Source organism: Vicugna pacos, chromosome 32, assembly GCF_048564905.1.
Source record: "Vicugna pacos chromosome 32, VicPac4, whole genome shotgun sequence".
Lineage (NCBI taxonomy): Eukaryota > Metazoa > Chordata > Mammalia > Artiodactyla > Camelidae > Vicugna > Vicugna pacos.
The window spans coordinates 19,129,160-19,151,281 of NC_133018.1; the positions used below are offsets into that span (position 1 = coordinate 19,129,160).

Genomic DNA, 22,122 nt, shown 5'->3' on the forward strand with positions numbered 1-22,122 from the left:
TAGGGGCAAGTCCCCATCCAGCCCACTGTCAAGGGGACGGGAGTCCAGCTCCATTTGCTGGACGGGGAGCATCAGAGAATTTGTGGACGCAGGTTAAAACCTCCACAATGATGAGTAAATATGTGGGGGCAGGTGCTGCGGGGCTGTGCGAGTTTCCTGTCTCTCCTGCAAGTCTCCCCGTGAATTTCACCTTCATCTGAGCACCTTGCCTGCAGCAGTCATCACCGAGCTGCTCAGTGGTGGTTTTCTGTTTCCCTCATTGCTTCTATGTTTATAAGTTAGAATTCTGTAGGGAACATTTGTCCCTTTCCCCCATGTGTTTATTTCTATCACTACAGACTAGGGTGCGTTACTTTCATTTTTCAGAAGGACATCTTTTGCCTTATTTCCCTGTTTTGGGTAATTTTTTTAATAATAATAATGGTGTCCTTAACGATATGATCAATGTCCACCAGAGTGGGTGTTTTGGAAGGATTGACCAAAACGTTGTCATCAGAGGCTAGGATGTTTGGGAGCTTTAAAAGCCTGATGTGGAACTGGCGTAGAAATGCCCACAAAAGTAAGACTGAGAAGTCGGAGGCTGAACTGCGTATCTCAGGGTCTGGACCTCATCCGCCTTATACGAGACCTGGGGCAGATCATCCTGTCTCTTTGGGCTTCAGTTTTCCCCCAGTGGAGGTGGAGGTGAAGGTGCTGGTCAACTCAGGATCAGCACTTCTCAGGCTGGAGCGTGCATCTGAGTCACCTGGAGGTTTTGTTCAAACACTGGTTGTAGGCTGCACCCCCCAAAGCGTCGACTCAGTAAGTCTGGGGAGAGGGGGAAGGATCTGCATGTATAACATGTTACCAGGTGAAGCTGATGCTGTGGTCCAGAGACTGTGCTTTGAGGACCATTGGTCTGGATGAGCTCTAAGCACTGTTCACAGCTTTGGACTCATCTATTCAAATGATTCCATCTTTGACCCCGGCTATGAAGAGATCACTGGTGGAATGATGGAACAGATCTGTGTGGGAGCAGAGGTGCTAGAAATCCACGGGGAACAGCACAGTAGACACCTGGGTGAGTGCCAGGCATGGCACGAAGTGCCTCGAAGACCCAGTCAGTGCCCAGGGACGGATAAAGTTTGGGCAGAGCAGTGGAGAGCAAGCTTGAATTGGGGTCCCACCATGTAACAGCCACGTGGCCTGGGGCAAGTGACAAAGTGACTTCTTGCCTCTTTCCCCACCTCTAAAAGAGGACACGGCCTGACATGAAGAGAATGCCCGATGAATGGTTGTGGCTGATTGGGACTAAGCTTGTCCGGTGAGGAGAAACAGCAGTAACAGAAGGAAGGTCTGTGTCCACAGCACATCCCAGACACCTGCGGACGGGGTGCACCGCCCAGCCTGGGTGCCCAGCCGCTCAGTCTCACCCACTCAAGAAGTCCAAAACAGACGATGAGGGAAGTTCAATATAATTTATTAAATAGTTTCCAAGGGCTCCTCCCAGGAGGATTAACAATCTCAATACGATAAATAGCAATAAATTAACATAGCTGCCATCTCCTGCCCTCACAAGGGTGTAAGAAGTAAGGTTTAAGTCTTCAGAAGGAAAACGTCCCATAAATAACAAGACTGATAACAATGACATAACTTGAAATCGGTTTCAAGTTAGCTCATACGTTTATATCTCAGTCCTCCCAGGACCAGCCCATCCGAGGCTTCACTGAGATTATCATTGGAATAATTTACTTACTAAGTCAGAATTCAGGCAGTTTGAAAACTGCTTTAAAATAGTCAAGATGAATCTTTTCTGTTCAAATTGATCTGTAGGCACAGAAACGTTTGTTTTCGGTGCACGTTGAAATTCGAGTTTGTCGAGATGTTCTATGACCACATCAAGAGTTTGGTTATTGAGTATTGGTTGGATCGCTCTGAAATAAGGCAGGATGGCTGAGCTGTCGAGGTAGTGTGGGGGTCGGGGGTCAGCAGTGAAGCACGGCATCTCGTACTGGCTGGATTTCGGCACTCCTTTCTCGTCCTGCAGCTGGGGAACAAGGAGTCGAAATGGGTGAGCATCAGTTTTGCGAAACAGCCAGAAATCCCAACAGTTCACATCTGAGTGCCTCCTGGGCCGGCCCTGGGCAGGGCTTTCCCTTCACCGTCTCATCTGGTGGGTGCTACGGTCCTTCGAGGCCGGGATCGCCACTCTCCCCCTTCCCAGAAGAAACGGAAGTGCAGCCGGTTTGCAGAGCTGGTGCAGATCCAGCCCACAGCAGGCAGCACCTCCAAAGCCCAAGCTGACAGCCACGCTCCATGCCGCCTCCACGGCCTTCTGGAATCTGCTCTGAGCTGCCCAGCGGCTCGGCTCAGAGAGGTGGGGAGCAGGAGGGCTCTGGGTTTCCACGGTGCCCTTGCTCTTAGTGACTCTGTGTTAAAATCAGCATATCCCCTGCTCACAGAGGCCGGTCTGTGCTTGTCTGGAAAGGCCTCCAAGATGCCAGGGAGAGTTTATCCAAACATACTGAGGATCCCAGACCGTGCCTTCTCCCATCCTTCTTCCTAAGGACTAAGAGCATCTCATAAGCCTGAGCTGCCTAGTCACCTGGGCTGACAACAACCTCGCCTTTGTGTCTACAGAAGACAAGGCTAAGGCTGAAATGCCGGGTGGAAGGGGAGAGCAAGGCCAATTTCACGAATTGTTCCCATGTTTTATTATTTGTTTGTTTAGTCAAAGTTGCCTAAGAGCATCTGTCTTAATCACAACCCTGAGAAAGTGAAAGAGTATTTACATTTATGCAGCCTTATACTTTCCCCGCAATGGGTCAGGCTCAGCAGAGCCTCTGCTGGAAGCCAGCTGGGTCCTAATTAAACAAATCAAAGAGCAAACAGACGCCTAATTGGTTAACTGGCCTTCTCTGCAGTTAAGAGACCCTCTTCGTGACCCCCACGAGGATTGTGACATCCCGCATTCGCTGGGCTGTCACTGACAGCTTAGGCTGGCATCTGCTGCTCCTGGGGTGGGTGGGCAAGATGGCCCACCTCTGGAGACGTGCTACAGGAGGAAAACTCACTATTACTGCGAACCAAGCACATTAGGGACTGACACGCCGACTAAAGCAGATCCTACAGTGCACGAGAAATTGTTGAGCTGTGGGCAGCCTGGGTTAACCTCTGCCTCTGACCCCCACCCTCATGTGGATTCCATCCTAGCCTCCCTGGTTGCTCCTACCCCTTCCTGCAGTACCCACAGCCCTGGCTTCTGGTCTGAAAAGAGTAGGCATCTTCTGGGTGCCATGGAAGGCATTTTAAAGAAATGGCTTGGAAGAAAAATCTCGAGGTCACTTACATAGTTATCCAAAAGCTCCTTAAATGAGATCTTTAACTCCTCAATTATGCCTCGTTGGTCATATGGTTCCGGTGTGTAGGTGGGCGCTGTGCGGCATGACAGGAAGGGTCCCAAACAGCAGAACAGGAAAAGGGCAAGTCTGGCAGATCCTGGAGAGAGAGAATGATGCTATGAAGCCAGACGCCCCCGCCTGCCCCAGCTTCCGTCGCTTAAGCCGCTGTTGGGCTGAGCCACCTCTGGGCTGAGCCCCTGCGTGGTCTTCCTCTCCATCCGGAGACACCAGACTCTGCCCCCAAACCAGCGGCAGCAGGCCGCAGCGGTACCTGTGTGGGAGACCATGGCGGGAGAGAGAGGCTGCTTCGGCGACGGCTTCTGGAGCCTGATGTGCTGGCCATGGTCCTCGGGAGGTATATAAAGGGCCAGTCGCAAGGAAGAAGGACCATCGATGTCCCGCCCATAGCAGAATCATTACTCAGCTTTTCTCCAGAAAACACTTTCAAAATTCTGCCACCCAAGGCTGAAAGGAAACGCTGAGGTTACCCTGAAGGTGGGCCACTGCCTGACTCAGTCCAGACGCACACAGGCTGGCACAGGAAGGTGCGCGCATCTTTGCCATTTCTTCTTGGAAAGAGCTTATTGATTTGACTAGAAGAAACTCTGAAGCCCCAGGTTGACAGGCATCACCCGCAAGGAACATGTGACTCAGAGCAGTCGAGGGGTCAGTGCCCCACTGGGAATTTCTGGGGAGGGTCACGGGTGAGCGCATGTGGGCGTAAAGCTGGTGCGAAGTTTGCAGAACATATTATCTCTGGAAATTTCTGAAGTGTGCGCAGGCCAGGGTGCGGGGACGGCCCTGATAACCACCATGAATGTGATGAGTCAAAGTCTTCATCTCCACTCCTCTTGGCTTTGAACATCATTGGATTCTCAGTGACGTCTTTGCAACCGCAGGGTCTCAAACCAGAATCTGTGTCCAGAGTTATCTGTTGAAATCATTTATTCATATTTTGTTGCCAACCTTGACCTTCTCGGGTCTCAGGAAGAAGTTGCACAAGGTCTCTGCCTTCAGGGGGCTGGTGTCCTAGTGCACAAGGGGAAACCATGAGCAACATTAAAACACAGGAATGTACCAGGCAATCATTAGAACATACACATAAAGCAAGGTGACGGGTGAGAGTGATGGGTGAGACACTTCAAGTCAGGTGATCAGGAAGAGTCTCTCTGAGCAGCTGCCGTTTACGCCAAGTCCTGAAAGATGAGAAGGACCAGGTGAGATGTGTAAGTCAAGTGAGGAGCCCTGGAGAAAGATGATTTAGTCTAAAATACTGACACCCTCCAAGAGGGAAAGAAATGTACTAGAAAGCCATATAGTCATGGATCAAGATGAAAAGTGGTTTTCAACGAGGCGGAAATGATTGGCCCCACCATAAGCCACGGAGAGGTCAAAGAAGATAAAGCCTGAAAAGACGCACTTGGTTTGAGAACATGAGGTCATTGGGGACTTTGCTAGGAGAGTCTGAATAAATTGTTGGGGAGTGGAAGCCATATTGTGGTGGTTTGGGAATTGAGGAAAAAGTAAAACCACTCCATTGCTTCATCAGGATCCCAGAGTCCTCCATGAATCATCTCTTTGATTTGTTTATATCACTACAGACTCATAGATATTTGTTTTATTCTTTAGTGGAACATATGGTTTCCTTTTGGCTTTCATTTCCCAGTTTTGGAGAGTTTTTCTAATAATAGTAAAGGTGTCTGATATAGGACTGTCAAAAAGAATGACAGATGTCCACAAGAGTGGGTGTTTTTGGAAGGATCACAATCAATAAACTAGACTTCGTCAAAATTGTTATTTTTTTTCTCTTTTAAAGACACTGTTAAGAAGATAAAAAGACGAACCAAGACTAGGAGAAACATGTTCACCAGTCGCAAATCTGAAAAAGGACTTGTGAGCAAAATGTATAATGAATGCTCAAAACTCAATTTTGTGGTTTAGGTAGTGGTTTCTTAAGATGATACCAAAAGTACAAGCAACCAAAGAAAACACAGATAAATTATATCGCAAAAATTAAAAAACTTTTGTTTGTCAAGGGACACTATCAAGAAAGTGACAGACAACCCCCAGAACGGGAGAAAATCACATATAAGACAAGGGGCTAGTATCCAGAATATATAAAAACTCTTACAACTCAACAATAAAAAGACAACCCAATTTAAAAGTGACCAAAATATTTGAGTAGATTTTTCTCCAAAGAAGATATACAAATGGCCAATAAACACAAAAAGATGATCAAAATAATTAGGCATAAAGGAAAAACAAATAAAAACCACAAATGAGATGCTACTTCACACCTATTAATTAAGATGGATGTAATTATTTAAAATGTAAAATAATAGGTATTGGTGAGGATATAAAAAAAAATTGGAACCCTCATATATTGCTGGTAGAAATGTAAAATGGTACAGCTTCTGTGCGAAACGGTTTTGAAGTGTCCTCAAAATGTTAAACATACAGTTACCATATGACCCAACAATTTCATTGCTAGGTATCTACCGAAGAGACAAGAAAACATATGTTCATACAGAACTTGTACATGAATGTTCATAGCAGCATTATTCATAAAAGTCAAGAAGTGGAAACAACCCAAATGTTCATCAACCAATGAATGGATAAGCAAAACCCAGTCTGTCCATATAGCATTATTATTCAGTCACAGAAAGGAACGAAGTACTGACCCAGGCCACAACACAGATGAACCTTGAAGACATTAGGCTGCGAAAGAAGCCACTCACATAAGGACGAATACTGTATAATTCCACTTACATGAAATATCTAGAAGAGGCAAATCCACAGAGGAAGAAAGCAGATTAGTGGTTACCAGGGCTGGGCAAATGGGGGGATGGGGTTGACTGCTAATGGGTAAGGTATTTCCTTTTGGGGTGAGGGAAATGTTGAAAGTCAGACTACAGTGGTAGTTGCATTATTAATACAGTGGCCCTGTGACTCTACTGAAAACCACAGAACTGTACACTTTAAGCGGGTTAAATTAGATCTCGATCAAGATGTTGCATTTCCAGGGGGAGGTGGGTGTAGCTCACTGGTAGAGTATGTGCTTAGCAGGCATGAGGTCCTGGGTTCAATCCCAGTATCTCCACTAAAACAATAAATAAATAAACCTAATTACTGCCCCGTCCACCAAAAAAAAAGTTGCATTTCCAAATTATAGGAACCAGATTAATTTCATAAAGCAGTGCTCAGGAGCCCCTACTGAGTGGCGGGCCGTGGGCTAGACGCTCTGAGGACCGAGAGGTGAATGAGATTGAATCCGTGTGAAATGGGGCATTGGTATTAAACCAGTTGTCTAAGTGGACAGTGGTTAAAACCCCTGACTCAAGGATTAAAGAGACCCACCGTGGTGGAATCCACTGATTAGAGTGTTAAGATTGGTCTTGGCCTCATTCCTCCTTTCCAGTTCTGTCAAAAGGGGTTAAGAATTAACTTCATTCGGAGGGTGCCTGGGAGGAGAAATAACAACAGAGTGGCATATGGGGAGCGTCCAAGGCCCGCTGAGGGCACCACAGTTACCGCCCCCAGCTGCGGCGGGGATTGTATGATGATCCCACTTTTACGGCTGCGAGCACAGATGAGGTGGGAAGAGAAAACGCAGCCCGTCTGGGACTGAGTCGGGGTCTCGGATTCCCGGCCAGGAAAAGTGCGCGGGTTCCGGGAAGCAACGGGTTCTAGGAGCGCGCGCGCCCCCGCGCGCCCCCGCCGGCTCGAGCACGAGCACGCGCCGGGCCCTGGCGAGCGCTTCCGGGCGGTTGCCTAGCAACCGGCTGGCGTGGCGACCCCGTGGGCATGGAGGCGCCCGCCGGAACCGTGAGCGCGGCGGTCCGGGAGCACCTGCGGCAGCTGTGTCTGCGCGAGTTCCCGTGCGGCATCGGCAGCTGGGTGCGGGCGCCGCCGCAGGAGGGGCAGGGGAGGCTGGGGGACGGAGGGGACTGACCGGGGACCAGGCCAGGGCCTAGGAGCTGGGAGCGGGGCCGGGGTAGGTCTGGCCCCAGGAGCTGAACGGGCCGCCAGCCCTGCGGGTTGGCTGACCTGGAGAAGCCTGAGAGGTCTGGATCTAGCCTTGTGGGGAGGGTGGGGACGGGGATGGATTGTGGGAACAGGGCCACTGCAGGGGTGGATGGAATAGGCCCCTACGCAGGCATGTGGGGGCTGACCCAGGTAGAAGGGCAGAGCCCCCTCCTCCACCAGAGTGAGGCCCCATCCTGAGCACACCAGGCTGGTCCAGGGCAGGCCCCTGGCTGTCTTAAGGACACCAGGCTCCTTTGGGGATGAAAAGCTCATCCTGCAAACAGTGTCCGCAGTTAGGACCCTGCTGGATGTGGCCAGCTTGATGGGAGGAGGAACACACATACAGAAATGGGGGCTGCTCAAGTGTGCGGGGAAATACCTTGCGTTCTGAATGGTTCCTGTGGGCCTGATGAGAAGCTGGGGCCCCACATACCCTTGTAAGCTGGTTCCCATTTTCATAGAAGTGAAAACTGAGTAATCAGGGGACTAATGTGTTTGTTTCATCAACAAACACTTGTTGAGCACCTCCTGTGTGCCTGGCATGGTGCTGAGCTTTATTTAGGGTTTCACAGACGTCTCTCCAGAGGAAAGAGTGGGAGAGAATAAACTCAGGGACTGAATTCTTTCATCTTCCACTCATGTCATCTGAAGGTTCTGAATTCACTTTTTCAGCCTCGCTACCTCTTATCCAAAAACTTTTCCTTGACTAATTGCATCCCGCAGATTGCCTTTTGTGCCTTCTGGCTTCTAAACTATCCCTGATTGTCCTCTTTCACAATCGATTCCATTTTGAGAGTTTGGAACCCATGAGAGGGCTGCGTCTTACAGAGGGACATTCTCTGTCTCCACGCCTGCAGAATAAGTCGCGCTTTCTTCCTCAAACTTCACGAGCATGGCGGGAGCTGGTCCCCAGAGAGGAGGAGGCTGTGAGCCCGGGGGAGGAGACGGTGGAGGACCTGCTGGGCCTGGTCCGAAGCCCCCACTCACCCTGGGCTCTGCCAGAGGGCTCAAGTGCAGAGGACCGTTTTCTGAGAGAACTGGCCATCCAGAACCCCCTGGTGCTCAAAGACAGCTTCTTCTACACCTACTTCAAGTCGCTGCGGGTGGTGGACAAGCAGGTGAGTGCGGGAACAGACCAGAACACAGAGGTGATGTTAAGGAGGCCACTCCCCTTATGGTACTTGGTGGGAAGACCCCCGCTCTGCCCTCCTGCTGATTACTCGCAGGCCCAGACATCCTGCAGGGCAAGCTGGCACAGTCGATCACTCTAGAGAAGAGAGGCTGGGCCAGGCAGGGCCCCTGATGTCCTTGAGGCCGAAGGGAACTGCGGATTCACAGAGGCCTCTGAAGCTTCTGCTCTGAACCTGCTGTGTGTAAACTGGAGTGATTCCTTAAGACCTTAGGGTTCACCGTGGCTCTGGGGTAGACAGCAAAGAAGTGGGATTCCTGCCCAGCAAGGGACGCGGGACAGGGAGCTGGCAGTTGGACAACGCCTGCAGTCAGAGGAGGAGTGAGGGTTGAAGAGGTGAGGGGCCACTGCAGTGACGGAGGCACCTGGATGCTGGCCGGAGGATGCAGGGAGGGAGAGGAAAGGGTGGGGCTGAGGGGGGTTGCTCTGAAGACAGATCCCAGTTGCTATCCTCACGTGGACTCAGTTCTTGCCCCAGGGCTGCCTCGCCCACTAGAGCTCTGAGCTCCCTCTCCTTGCCTTCCAGGTAAGCCTGGTGGACAAAGACCTCCTGAAATTTGTGAAGCTTGAAGAGTTGATTCTGAGTGCTAATCTAATCAAGGAGATTGACCCCGCCAACCTGCCCCCGACTCTCAAGGTAAAGGAGCCCAGGTTCCACTGGGGACTCTGGCCAGTGCTGCCCAGAAGCCCGGCCCCTCCCCTGCCTCTGCCAAAGTTTAGTCCTTGTGTCTGTGTGTTAAGGCCAGCCCCAGGCTTTTGAGACAGAAGCTGAATTCCTCACAAAGTTAAATAGAATTTCCATATAACCCAGTAATTAATTCCATTCCTAGGTCTATGCCCAGAGGGACTGAAGGCAGGAACTCAGACTGACTCTTGTATTCATAGCAGCCTTATTCACATAGCCAGAAAGTGGAGATCACCCACGTGTTAGCAACAGACAATCCATCAGCAAAACGTGGTGTATCCGTTCAGTGGAACGTTATTCATTCTCAGAAAGGAACGATGACACATGTACAACATGATCAGACCTTGAAAACACGATGAAAGAGGCTAGACACAAAAGGCCACGAATTAGATGATTCCACTGACATGAAATATCTGGAAGAGGCAAATCCATAGAGAAAGAAAGCAGATTAGAGGTTACTGGGGGCAGGGGACAGGGACTGGGGAATTGTTGCTCAATGGGTACAGAGTATCTGTTTGTAGCGATACAGTGTTGGAAATGGACAGTGATGGTAGTTGTCCACCAATGTGAATGGACTTAATGCTGCTGAACTTTGCGGTTAAAATGGAAAATTATGTTATGTATATTTTACCACTATAGAAAATTTTAAAATGTAGGCCAGGTTTTGTTATGAATCTTCAGATGTCAGAATGGGTCTCGATTTTAAATTAAATGCGAGACTAGTAGATTTGGTGGCAGAAGAGACTCAGAAATCTGGCTCAGTGCCCCACCCAAGAAAGAACCCAGCGAGGCCTTGGAGGAGAGATACAGCAACTCTGTTACGTTTGGGTTTATTCCCCATTCCATCTAGGATCCCTTCCACATCATGGGGTGAGGAGTTGCCGAAATGTTACGTAGCTCCTCTCCCCGAGCCCCACGACATCACCTCCACTCTAGATTTTAAAGTTTCCTCCACAAAAGGAGAGGAAACTTCCTGACACCTGCTGCAGGAGTACTTTCTTCGCAGATTTTTAAAAGGGTGTCCTGATGGACTCAGGGAGACGGGGCGTGAGTGCTTCGTAATTCCCCTCCTGCGTTGCCCAGGGCGGGAGGAGGGACGTGGATTCCCGGCTGACCCGGCTCACAGGCGCCTTGGCCGTGTCGCAGGTGCTGGAACTTTACGGCAACAAGATGAGCAGCATGGAGTGTCTGTGCGCCGGCCCGCCCCCGGGGCTGCAGCACTTGGGACTGGGCCACAACAAGCTTCTGGGCCCGCTGGAGAGTCTGTACGTCACCAGCGACCACTGGTAACCCGGGAGCCCCACGTGGAAGAGGCGGAGGGGTTAAGCACTAGATTTGGGCCGTTCCACCCTGGTGGCTGGGAAGACACGGCTTTGCTCTTTCCTATAATGACGCCTGGTTGGCTGCTGACACCAGACCTAGGATTTATTTCTCTGACCCAATAAACAAAAAAATCCCACCGAAGCCCAGGGAGGGGACACCGAGAGGGAGTGGGGAGTGAGTGGGACCTTCTGCTTTGAGGACATGCTTTAGCTTTGGGGTTTCTGTTGACATTTGGGCTGGATAACTGCACTGTGAGGTCTGTGCCGGGCACTGTGGGAAGCAGCATCCGCGGCCTCTGCCCACCAGATGCCGGCAGCTGTGACAACCAAAAGTTCTCCAGACAGCACCGAATTCCACTTGGGGGGCAGAACAGCCCCCCCTTGAGAACTGCTGCCTGATGGACAACTCTTGGTTTGACCTTGTCTCCTTGGTGGGGGAACAGTGGGGAACGGAAACCCTGGATCTGGGGAGCCTGAGTGGGTGGGAGACGCCCTGTGAAAGATCATCAGAGGAAGCGGGGCCAGAGGCCTGTGGAAGCTCACTGTGAACATCCCCTGGGGCTTAGGGTCACTGCCGTTCCCTCCTTCACAGCCAGGAAGGGCGCCAGGCGCAGGTCGCCCTCCTGTCCCCGCTCCCCAGGTAGCCTGGGAAGGCGCTCTGGGAAGCCCCCTCTCCCTGACCCTCATTTCCTTCCTCCTCCTGTCCTCCTGCTCTCGGCCAAGCTGCCCCCACACAGCCTTGGCCACATCCGATTCCAGGTCCCTTCCTCCCACTGGCCGCTGCGCGGGGAGGAAACCTCCACTTTGGACTTTCTGTGACAGCCGGGTTCATTCATCCCCAGGACAGAGCCCCAAGGGTTCTGAGTTTTGATTTAGAAAACAGGCTTGCCGTAACGTAACCTGCTCGGTGCTGAGTATGGCTTTCATAGAAAAACATACATGGGAAGCCTCTGTCTCTCGCCGTTTTGAAATTAAAAGGAGGGTACGCTTCCTGCCGATCGATTTTGCTGTGGGAATGGTTTCCACCCATTCCCTTGAAGGTGACTGACACTGGGGAGCGTCTGTGTGCTGGTCCCCACGAGATGCCCTGGCCCGCCTCACCGGCGGGGTGAAGGCAGGAAGGGGGAGGTGAAGCCGCCGAACTCAGTCAGCGGGAGACGGTCACCTGCGATCACGAATGGGCGCCGATGTGTCCCCCTGTGGGTTTTTTGTTGTTTCCCTCTGTTCTCAGAGCTGCCATCAGTTTGCTTTCTGGTTTGTGCAGTCGGGGGGCTGCCCCTGCCCCACTTCCCGGCCCCCCTCACTGGCCAGGTGGGCAAAGGGGCGGGGCCAGGCACCCCCAGCTTCCTGTGTCCTGGATGGACGAGGCCTCTTCCCCTTGACTCCTGGATGGTCTCGCTCACCTTCTAGGCCCAACCTTGTCTCCCTGGACCTGAGCTTCAACGACCTGACGGACCTGCAGAGCATGGTGGCCAGCCTCAGAACGCTCCCGTGCCTGAGGCTGCTGGTGCTGCAGGGGAACCCGCTGGCCCTGGTGCCCTACTACCGGGGCTTCACCATCGACAGCCTGTCCCGGCTCTGCGTGCTGGACGACATCACCGTGGCGTCCAGTGAGAAGCATCAGTTCCGGGGGCTGAGGCACAGCGGGGGTAAGGGGCTGACGGGCAGGCGAGGGGAGGGGGGAGCCGCTTGCCCGTCCACCACCCTGCTGGGTGCACGTGTCCATCTGTCACCCAACTCCCTGGCTGACCCAGACCCTGGTCACGTGTAGCTCACCTTCTTGGTCTGAGTTCTCTCCCAGATTTTGACCTTTGTGATTGAAATTTGGGGACAGAAGTGGTAGGGAGGCCGGGACCACCACGGTCCCCTCCCTTCCTAGGCAAAAGGGAAACATTCAATCAGTTTCTTCACTTCCATGGTGGCTTGAGATCACCCCCTTGTGGCTCCCACCACAAGCTGCATCAGAGCCTCCTCAAGGTCAGGGCGAGAAGACCGATAGTGATAGCTGCTGCGTGCCAGGTGACATGGTCCCGTCTGTAACCATCCTGCACTCCCATCACACAGATCTGGAAAACAAGGCTTGAGAGGAGGGGTGTCTTATGCAAAGGAGACTTACCCCCAAATCATTGTTTGAACTTGGCAGAGCTGGGATTTGAACTCAAGTCTGTGGGAAGAAAGAATGCAGGAGCCATGCTCACCTGCTCCCCCTGCCACCCCCATCCCCATCCGTCTGTCTGTCCACTTCACCCCCGCGGCTCCCCTCACCCCAGCCCCTCGCCCTTGCAGATCTCCTCACCCAGGAAGCACAGTTGGTGGTGACTATTGGAAATGTCCGAGGGGTTCTGGACACCTCGGTCTTGGACCCAGAACCAGGGCCCCAGGGCCCTTTCATCACTTACAGCTACTACGTAACCTACGATTTTGTGGAAGATGAAGAAGCCGAGGGAAATGGATACGGCGGCGTGCTGGCTGAGGTGCGCGCCCTCGGGCTGTCCTGAGAACGTGCGGGGCTCTGCTCTCCAGACCACGGGGTCTACTGGCAGGCAGAACGGCTTTGGGGGCCCAGGGAAACTCTTAATGTGGATCTTCCCAATACATATCTTGCTCCAAGCAGGAGACTGGCTTCGGCTCAGCCCCTTTCTTACAGCTGGAGTAACTCTGGAGCAGCTCAGAATTTCCCAACTAGGCTGATGGCGTCCCAGCCCTGTTTCCAACTTCCCCTACACGTTCTGTCTCCCTTCCCGTGAAGAGAAAACGCAATGATGTCATCAGACTAGGAGAAAAGTGAGGGTACCCTGTCTCATGCGGAAGTTACTGTTTTTGCTCTTAGCACAGGGCTTTCGGAAGAAATAAGACTTTTTTTTTCTAACTTCCTGCCTCCCAAGTCCTTGGGTCTGCCATGCGTCACACCCACCAAAACCCAGGCACCCGTTCACACCACCTTCGCGTCATCGTATCAGATGAGCGCCCGAGGACGGCAGCCCTGGATGTGTTTTCGTGTTTCCTCTGGCAGATCGTCAAGCCCTCTCCCAGCACAGAGCAGCTGGGTGAGGATGTTCCTGAAGAGGTCGTGGAAGAGGCTGAAGACTCCGTAGAGTCTGGGCCAGTCTCCCAGTCGCAGTTGGGCGAGATGGAGGAGTCTCTGGTCTCCGGTGGGTCGGCACCCTTGCCGCGGACGTCTGTGGACTCTGCTGAAGAGCTGGCCAAGCTCCGGCCGCATCTGGATCCCCGGCTCTGCCCATCCCCGGGGTAAGGATGCACCCTGGTGGGGAGCAGGCTGGGGGTCACCAGCTGGCCTGAGCTCAGACTGCACCTGCCTCCCCTTTCTCGTCTGGATCCTGAGTGTCCCCTGCAGCCCACTCCTGATCCGTGGGGTGAGACGGTTTAAATTTTTAATTCATCTAGGATTTATCTAACAAGTGGTACAGATCTTCCAACCTGAGTAGCAGGTTCTTTCCTGCCCTAGTAAGTCCAGTCTCGTCCATTCCACAGGCTTCGTGTGTATAAGACATGAATAGGTTCATATTTACTCATGTATGAATAGATAGATGTTTTGCCTTATTTGATCATGCTTTTCGATGATGATGAATTTTACAAGAACTGAAGAGTCAGTTCTCACTTAGTATTGAAGCTCTATTAACTGATTTTGTACTAATTTCAAAACATCAAGCCTGATGTTAATTCCTGTTAATTTTGGAATCAATCAACCAATAAAGCCAAACCACTTGGTGCTTCTGATGACCAGAGGGCAGAAAGCACACGGTCTAGTGGGCGGAGCTTTCCCCTCGCACAGACTTCGCTGCTGATGCCCTCAAGGAATGTGAGAAGCCAGCTGCTCTCAAAGTGTGTTGAAAGAACTATTTTTGTTTAAATTATTTGAAACCTCAACTGAGCGTGAGTGATACAGGCTTGTCGGGACTGCGGGGGCAGCTGAAATCGCTCAGGCCCTGGTACTGGGGCTCCCACCGGTGCCGGAGCAGCCGGCCCGCCGCAGGGAGGGCGGTGATGGAGGCAGCCCTTCCGTGCCGGCGCGCGGAGTTAATCACAGCCGGCTGCTGCTGTTGTCATTTTGGAAAGATGTACAAAAACATTAAGAGCCACAAAGAATTCTACCACTTTAGCCCCAGGCGCCTAATGGATAAGGCACTGGCCTCCGAAAGCCAGGGATTGTGGGTTCGGGTCCTACCTGGGGTACCACAAAAAAAAAATGAATTCTACCACTTTAAAGATCGTGTAAATTATAAAACAAAAGCTTCCTCACCTCCATCCAAGTCATCCCACACAATTAACTACTCTTAACAGGCATGATTCTGGGTGTGAGGCTCGCAGAGAGCCAGCAAGGTACTTCCGTCTCGGTGTGTTCCGTGGGGCCCTCACCCAAGTCGGGAGGGACCCACGCCGACGGCGGGCAGTGGACGCTCAGCGTGAGGAGCGCTGCCCTCTGGCAGGTACCGGGGGCGTCCGTGCTCCTGCGACGGGCACATAGATTTAAGAGAAAACGGCTGAAAGAAGCTGGAATATGGAAGAAGGTGGAGATTGGAAAGACATAGAGCTGGAAAGGTGGACAGACAGAGAGAAAGCCTGCTTTCTCCTGATGGGAAACTGTTAAAAGTTTTCAGCAGAGGAGTCCCAAGTCAGACGTGCATTCTAGGAAGATGACCGTAGCGGAGATGCTGGCCCGCAAACAGACTGTGTCAACAGCTCCTTTCTTTCATCTAGTAGATTTTTGAATGCCATCCTTGATGTGTTTGTGTACACAATTTTATCATTGGTTTTTTTTTTTGCATACGTTTTAAATTTCAGGAGGTTACGGCATTTCTTTAATCTGGGAAGTATGTATTCACACTCTGTCTCAGATTCTTTCTGTCAGCATCCCTGATTTTTAACATCACATGTACTTCCTCTATTTTTATGTTGCCTTCTTAACATGCGTTTTGCACAGCTGATCTGTAAGCCCTGGACTGGCATCTCTATTTTGTTGAATGTAGCCTCTATTATACTTTGATCCGTAACTTTATCCTTGATTGCACTCTACTTGGAGGAAAAGATTTTCTCCCACCTCGGTGCTGGAGTAAGTCTTGTATTCTCTTCTAGTTTTTAAAATTCATGTTTAACTCAGATTTACCTTAAATTTGTGACAGTATGTTGTTATTGCTCCTCCAGGCTGTGACCGAGTTGTTAAAACAACATGCGTCACACTGCTTCCTCGTGGTTATCACGCACGTTGTAATTCCAACCTAACTCCTACGGATTCTGAATTCTAGTCTGGGGGACTCGTTGTTCCTGCTTTAGACCCAATATATTACTATTTTGAGAATTTTTACTCTCCAGTATACTTTAGAAATCCAGTGGCACAGATAACTGATTTATTAATGAATCCATTCATTCATCAAGTGCTTGTTTTGATTTGCCAGGAGCTAGATTAGGCACGAGGCGTTTGAAAATGAGTAATGCGGCGTCATATTCCTGGAGTTCACAGTTTTCAGCGTCTTTTTCTTTTTTTTACTGTGGTAAAAGACACATAACTTAAAATTTACCATTTTAACCATTTTTTCAGTGGACAGTTCAGTGTCATTAAAGGCATTCACATTGTTGTGCACCCACCACCACCATCCAGCTCTAGAACTTTTTCACCTTCCCAAATGGAAACTGTGTTTCTGTGAAACAAAACTCCCCATTTCCTCCTCCCTCAGCCCCCGGGAACCTCTATTCTACTTTCCTTCTTTATGAATCTGATTATTCCAGGTACCTCGTGTAAGTGGAATTCAACAATATTTATCGTTTTGTGTCTGGTTTATTGCATAATGTCTACAAAGTTTGTCCATGTTGTATCAAGTCAGAATTTCAGTCCCTTTAATTAAGGCTGAGTCACAGTCCATTGTACAGCTGTCCTATCTTTTCTTTATCCATCACTCGGGTGGTCCCTGCCTTTTGGCTGTTATGAAGGATGCTGTTGTGAACGCCAGTGTAGAGACATCTGCTTGAGTCCCTGTGGTCCTAAGTCTGCTTAGAAATTAGCAGAATGAATTTCCACCTCAGTTTGCCAAGCCTTGTGACATTCCTAAGAGAATTCTGCTTGGCGCTTTGTGATGACTCAGGAAATTCATCATGAATCTACTTTTTTTTTACAACTACTTTGCTGAACTTAAAAAAAAAAAACTTTTGATTCATGTTTGGTTGTTTTCCATGTTGTTCGGTGCACAGTCAGGCCCCTGAAGCATGTCTCCACTCGGCATTTATCATTTTGTTTTCTCCTCTGTGCCCGTATGGGTCCTGGCCCTCTGGCCCCAGCCTCCCTGGGGGGCTGGCCCCGCAGTCCCACGCTGTGCCCGCACAGCCTTTTCCCTGGTCCCCGGCACAGCCCCCGGGTGACGGCCCCCGTGTCTTCATCTTCCCTCCCCCAGGACAGTCCTGTTCAGCACAGTCCGCAAGCCCTGGGCCGACGTCATCCCCTGCAACTACGAGATGCAGCACACGCTGAGCGACCTGGTGCCGCTCAAGGCCTTCCTCATGTCAGGAACCACCGTCACCATCGTGGAGGAGAAGGTGGGCGCGCGGCTGGAATTCGCCAGGGGCCTCACACTGCCCTCTTCTGCTCTGTTCTTTTCTGTCCGGGTGTGTGAAGCCCCACTCCCTTGTTGGTGGAGCCTCAGCGCCTTTCCAGAAAGATGCCGGCTAGCCCCCACCTGGCCTCCGTCCCCTAGATTCTCTCCTGGCCTGTGGTGCCGCCTTCCCCCGACAGCCCCATGCCCGCCAAGAAAGGAAAAGGGGAGAAGGACAAGAAAGGGGAGAAGGACAAGAAAGGGAAGAAGGAGAAAGAGGAGAAAGACAAGAAGGGAAAAGATGGGAAAGACAAGGCAGGAAAAGGGGAGAAGGACGCGGCCAAGGTACCTCCGGGCGGGGGCGGCCGGGGAGGAGGGACGGCGCCCCCACAGCCCCTGCCCCATCCACCCGCCCGGCCTCTCCCCGCAGGAGCAGAAGGAGGGCAAGAAGAAGAAGGAGCTCCTGAAGGATCTGCGTCAGGACCCGCCCATCCTGCGCGTGCTGGGCAGCGGCCGGGTGGCCCTGGAGCCCCTGCTTGCAGGGGAGCCATTCGTGTCCACCGTGTGCGACTTTGGGGTGATCCGCACCTTGGAGACTGACAAGCTGACGTTTTTCAGGGTACAGCAGGGCCCCTGTGCAGGGAAGCCCTGGGGCAGGGAAGGGCAGTGGCCAGGCCATGGAGGGAGGGGAAGTGGGCTAAGGGAGGGGGCCCAGAACCACGGGAAGAGGGGCAGTAGAAGGGAGGGACAGCAGGAGGGAGGGCCATCACGAGGCAAGGGTCACCTGCACGTGGGCAGCCTTCTCAGGTGCGGGGGGGGGGCAGGCAAGCGGGCAGGTGGGGCAGCTCCTTGCAGGAGACCCTGCCCTGCCTTCCTGGTCCAGGAGAGGCCCTGGCTGGGGTGAGAATGCCCACGGGAGGGCACTGGAATCTGCACCCACCCCTTCCCCAGCACCCCCTACTCCAGTGAGGAGTCTATTGTGTGGTTCTTTTTCTTAGGATTCAAAGAATAAGAAAGCGAGAAAGGGTAAGGACTGATGATGGCGACAGGGCAGGGAGTGCTTCCCGAGCACCAGTCCTCAACCCTCCGGGTTGCTATGAAATGGCTCAGCCTAGGTGGCTTAGAAACAACAGACGTTTGTTTCTAGATGCTATGGAGGCTAAGAAGTCCAAGACGAAGTTGCCAGCAGCCATTGGTAAGAGTCCTGTCCCTGGCTCACAGCTGGTGCCAGCTCCCTGGTCCTCACACGGTGGAAGGGGAGGGTGGTTTCCCTCTGTGCTCAGGACACGGTCCCCTTCCAAAGGCCCCCACATCCCTAATATCATCACCTTTGGGGGCTGGGATTTCAACATATGAATTTGGAGGGAGGGACACAAATATAGCAGAACCTGCTGAGGGGTCAGCCCAACTGGGGACAAGGGGATAGAAGGATGGAGAATCGTATCTTCCAGCCAGTGGGAAGGCCATGCCCACCCTGGGGACCAAACCCTGTGTCTTCCCTGCCACCCTGAGGTGCAGCGGCCTGCTGCGGTTATGAAACGGGCAGGAGAGGCACTCTGGGCAGAGGCCAGGATAAAATGGGTGGGGAGGCTCAGTGCTGGGAGCGGCCCAGTGTCCTTCTGGCTCAGCTGTGGTCCTGCTCCTGCTTGGGGTCATTAGCCCGTATTTGCTGTATGAGGAGCCTGGGCTTGTGGTCCGGGCAGTGGCAGCCATCGAAATCGGTAAGTTTTAGATTTCAGTTTTAGAAAGAACTGTCTGGCTCGGAGGGAGAGAGGAGGGAACCCGGCTGGGAGACTGCTGCAGAATAAGGGAGGATCTGAGCAGCATTATTCACAATCGCCAAAAAGTGGAGATGGTAACTGTGGGCAAATATGGACTCGTTATTTAAATATCTTTACATGACAGTTGATTATTTAATGCAAAAAGTAACTGTACTGTGGTGCCCATTTGTAGAAGTGAAATGGACGCTAACAATAGCACAGAAGCTAAGGGTGGGAGCAAGGAGAGAAATGGACGTGTGTCTCTGTAAGGTTCTTCCGGTCACTGTACGTGGAGCGGTGTAATAACCCCTGACACGAGACTGTGATAAGTTAAAGATATTTATTTTAAGCTCTAAACAATGAGTTTAGATAAAAAATAAACAAAAGTTTATTTTAAACTCTAAAATGACACAACAAAGATTTGTAGCTTATTAGCCAACAGAGGAAAGAAGACAGAGGTCATAAAAATATTCAGTTCATCTAAATGTGGAAACAAAAAGAAACAATATACAGGATAAATAGAAAACAAATAACAAGGTGGTAGTCTTAAACCCAATTACTTCAGTAGTCACACTGAATATAAGGGGCCTAAATACCCAATTAAAAAGCAGAGATGATATAATTAGGTAAGGACAACTATATGCTACCTACCAGAAACCCACTTTAAATAGGAAGATACAAAAATGTTAAAAGGGTGGAAAAAGCTATTCATGTTACCGCTAATCAGAAGAAAATGGGAGCATCTGTATTAATATCGGGCAGCATAGACTCCAGAGCAAAGACTGTTACCAGGGATAAGGAGTGTCATTTCATAATAATAAAGGAGTCAGTTCATCAGGAGGATGTAACAGTCCTGAACATGTATGCACCTAATAACTGAGCTTCAAAATACATAAAACAAAAACTGATAGAAGTACAAGAAAAGGTAAACAAATCCAAAATTATATTCAGAGATTTCAGTACACCTCTCTAAGTAATTGTTGATAGAACAAGTAGACGGAAAACCAGTAAGGATATAGAAGATTTGAATCACACTGCCAATCACCTTGAGCTAACTGACGCCTATAGAGTAAGCCATCCAGTAACACACCACACACACACACACACACACGCTCTCTCTCTCTCTCTCTGTCTTTGAGTGCACACAGAACTGAGATATTCTATAACCTGGGCCATAAAACAAGTTTCAATAAGTTTAAAAGAATTCAATTCACATAGTATCCTCTATGACCACAGTGGAATTAAATTAGAAATCAGTAACAGAAAGATATTTGCAAAATCCCCAAAGTTTTAGAAACTACATAGCACACTTCTAAATAACCCATGGGTCAAAGAAGAAATCAAAAGGGAAATTAGATAGCATTTTGAACTGACGGGAAATAAAAATACAAAATACCCAAATGAGTTGGATGTAACTAAAGCAGTATTTAGAGAGAAGTGAATAGCCCTACTACCTGTATCAGAAAAGCGTCTGAAACTAACAAGTGAGTTTAACAGGGCTGCAGAATACAGGGTCAGTACTCAAAAATGATTGCCATATACTCTAGCAATGAACAATGAAATACTGAAATTTTAAAACAATACTATTTACAGTAGCACTGAAAAAATATAAAACAGGGATAAACCTGACCAAGGATGTAGACATTCTGTATACTGAAAACCATAAAATGCTGCTGAGGAAAATCAAAGGCCTAAATAGGTGGGGGGTTATACTATGTACATAAGACCAGGAGATTCAATGTTGTTAAACTGTTGGTTTTCCTCAGATTGATTTACATGTTTAATATAATCTCAGTCATAACCCTGGAGGGTTTTTTTTTCGGGGGCGGGGGGTAGAAATCAGCAAGCTGATTCTAAAGTTCATATAGAAATTCAAAGAACCTAGAATAGCCAAAACAACTTTGAAAAAGAACAAAGGACTTACACTACTGGACTTCGAGACCTGTACAAATATGGTCAAGAGATTTGTGATTGAGCCATGGGGGTAAAATGGGCTTTAAAAAGAAAAACTTGTTTTTCCCATATTTTCACAAACCTCTTTAATATCTGGCTTCATTGAGGACAGCCACGTTTGCATAGCTGCTTCTGGAGTCAGTCTCTGTGATGTGTCAGTGTGGTTGAAGTGTATAAAGACTGTCCAACCTCACAAGGACGTATACTGGAAAAGAGAAATATTTCAATAGGCTTTTAAGTAATTGTGGCTATTCTTCTTTGACATTACATCAAATTTGACAACTAGTAGTTTTTTTTACAGGTTGTTACAATGTGACAACAATCTATATGGATGAATTTTCTCATAATCAGTTATGTTAAAATCTCTTGGTCTACATCGCTTTTTTTCTCACTTTGCATTTTGAATGGCTGTCACATCCGCGGACAAATGGTAACATCTGGCAGTTGTGTATTTGTAAAAATAACAACTGCTATTTGTAAAATAAGTTATTTGCTTACTGAGTTATGCAGATCTTCCAACTGCTGACACATTTCTTTATCCATTATCCAAAAATCGCATTCTTTATCACTACCCACGGCGTAAGAAAAGGCTTAGAGTATTGGAAAACTGTTAAGTTCATGGAGGCAGATACAATGTTCCAAAATTCTAATTTCTACTTGAAAGCTCGAATGTTATAAATGTATTTGTCAAAATGCTTTCAGTTGTTTTCCCTGAAGTGGCAGGATTGCTTTATTCGTTTTTCAGAAAATGCCTGCCCAGCGCTCACCTCGGGATAAACAAGTTTGTCAGGTGAAAAAGGTGTTCCAGGAAAAAGGCGCTAGTTCGTCTTGTAACTCAAAACAGCTGAGACTGGTTAAATGCTCTAATTAGATGTGGTTTAGGTTTATTCCTTATTACGGTTTAGACCCGAGGGCGGAATGCGGTTCTGACACCGTGGTCGCCTCGGGGCGGAGGCCAGGTTTGCGTTTCGGGGACGTGTGACGAGCGGGTCGGGGGCGGCCGGGCAAGCCAGACCTTCCGCGCTGCCGCTCGTCGCTCCGCATTCACATACTCGTGTTTTTATCTCCTCAGAAAAGGGAAAATCTTTGGTGTCAGTGTACGAAAGCAACTACCACCCAGACCCCCTGACGGTGGAGGTCCAGATCCAGCTGACCCAGTGCCGCTCGGCGGAGGAGGCGCTCCGGGCGCTGGTCCTGTAGGGCGCGGGATTAAAGGCTGTTCTGAGACCCCGGCTCCGCGTCTGTCCCGCCGCGCGTCCCGGGAG

General features: G+C 50.1%; 2 protein-coding genes across 7 annotated transcripts; one reads left to right on the forward strand and one right to left on the reverse strand.

Annotated features, from left to right (window-relative positions):
* Positions 1-1,442: 1,442 nt before the first annotated feature.
* IL31 (interleukin 31) lies at positions 1,443-7,045 on the reverse strand. 2 transcript variants are annotated; one of them, XM_072953165.1, is made up of 5 exons: positions 6,950-7,044; positions 6,738-6,841; positions 3,652-4,409; positions 3,329-3,477; positions 1,443-2,026 (listed from the first exon to the last, which is right to left on the reverse strand). In XM_072953165.1, exons 3-5 carry the CDS (start codon positions 3,665-3,667, stop codon positions 1,715-1,717), a joined length of 477 nt encoding a protein of 158 aa, XP_072809266.1. In that variant the 5' UTR covers positions 3,668-4,409; positions 6,738-6,841; positions 6,950-7,044; the 3' UTR covers positions 1,443-1,714. The 2 variants fall into 2 exon arrangements, with proteins under 2 accessions (XP_072809266.1, XP_072809265.1); XM_072953164.1 differs by having other exon boundaries at positions 6,738-7,045.
* A 113-nt stretch (positions 7,046-7,158) lies between these two features.
* Positions 7,159-22,084, forward strand: LRRC43 (leucine rich repeat containing 43). Of its 5 annotated transcripts, none has more exons than XM_072953683.1 (13): positions 7,159-7,277; positions 8,264-8,524; positions 9,122-9,232; positions 10,427-10,566; positions 12,013-12,251; positions 12,889-13,076; positions 13,616-13,851; positions 17,007-17,148; positions 17,307-17,489; positions 17,575-17,763; positions 18,143-18,170; positions 18,292-18,339; positions 21,930-22,084. In XM_072953683.1, exons 1-13 carry the CDS (start codon positions 7,185-7,187, stop codon positions 22,055-22,057), a joined length of 1,986 nt encoding a protein of 661 aa, XP_072809784.1. In that variant the 5' UTR covers positions 7,159-7,184; the 3' UTR covers positions 22,058-22,084. The 5 variants fall into 5 exon arrangements, with proteins under 5 accessions (XP_072809784.1, XP_072809785.1, XP_072809786.1 ...); XM_072953684.1 differs by having other exon boundaries at positions 17,581-17,763; XM_072953685.1 differs by having other exon boundaries at positions 10,427-10,545.
* The last annotated feature ends 38 nt before the right edge of the window (positions 22,085-22,122 follow it).

Excerpts from the sequence above, each read along its gene's own strand:
- IL31 (XM_072953164.1), bottom strand. Across the intron at positions 2,027-3,328 it reads AGGAGCTTTTGGATAACTAT|CTGCAGGACGAGAAAGGAGT; the intron begins GTAAGTGACCTC and ends CTTGTTCCCCAG.
- LRRC43 (XM_072953683.1), top strand. The coding sequence starts at position 7,185 with ATGGAGGCGCCCGCCGGAACCGTGAGCGCGGCGGTCCGGGAGCACCTG. Across the intron at positions 9,233-10,426 it reads ACCTGCCCCCGACTCTCAAG|GTGCTGGAACTTTACGGCAA; the intron begins GTAAAGGAGCCC and ends GCCGTGTCGCAG. Across the intron at positions 18,340-21,929 it reads GAAGTTGCCAGCAGCCATTG|AAAAGGGAAAATCTTTGGTG; the intron begins GTAAGAGTCCTG and ends TTATCTCCTCAG.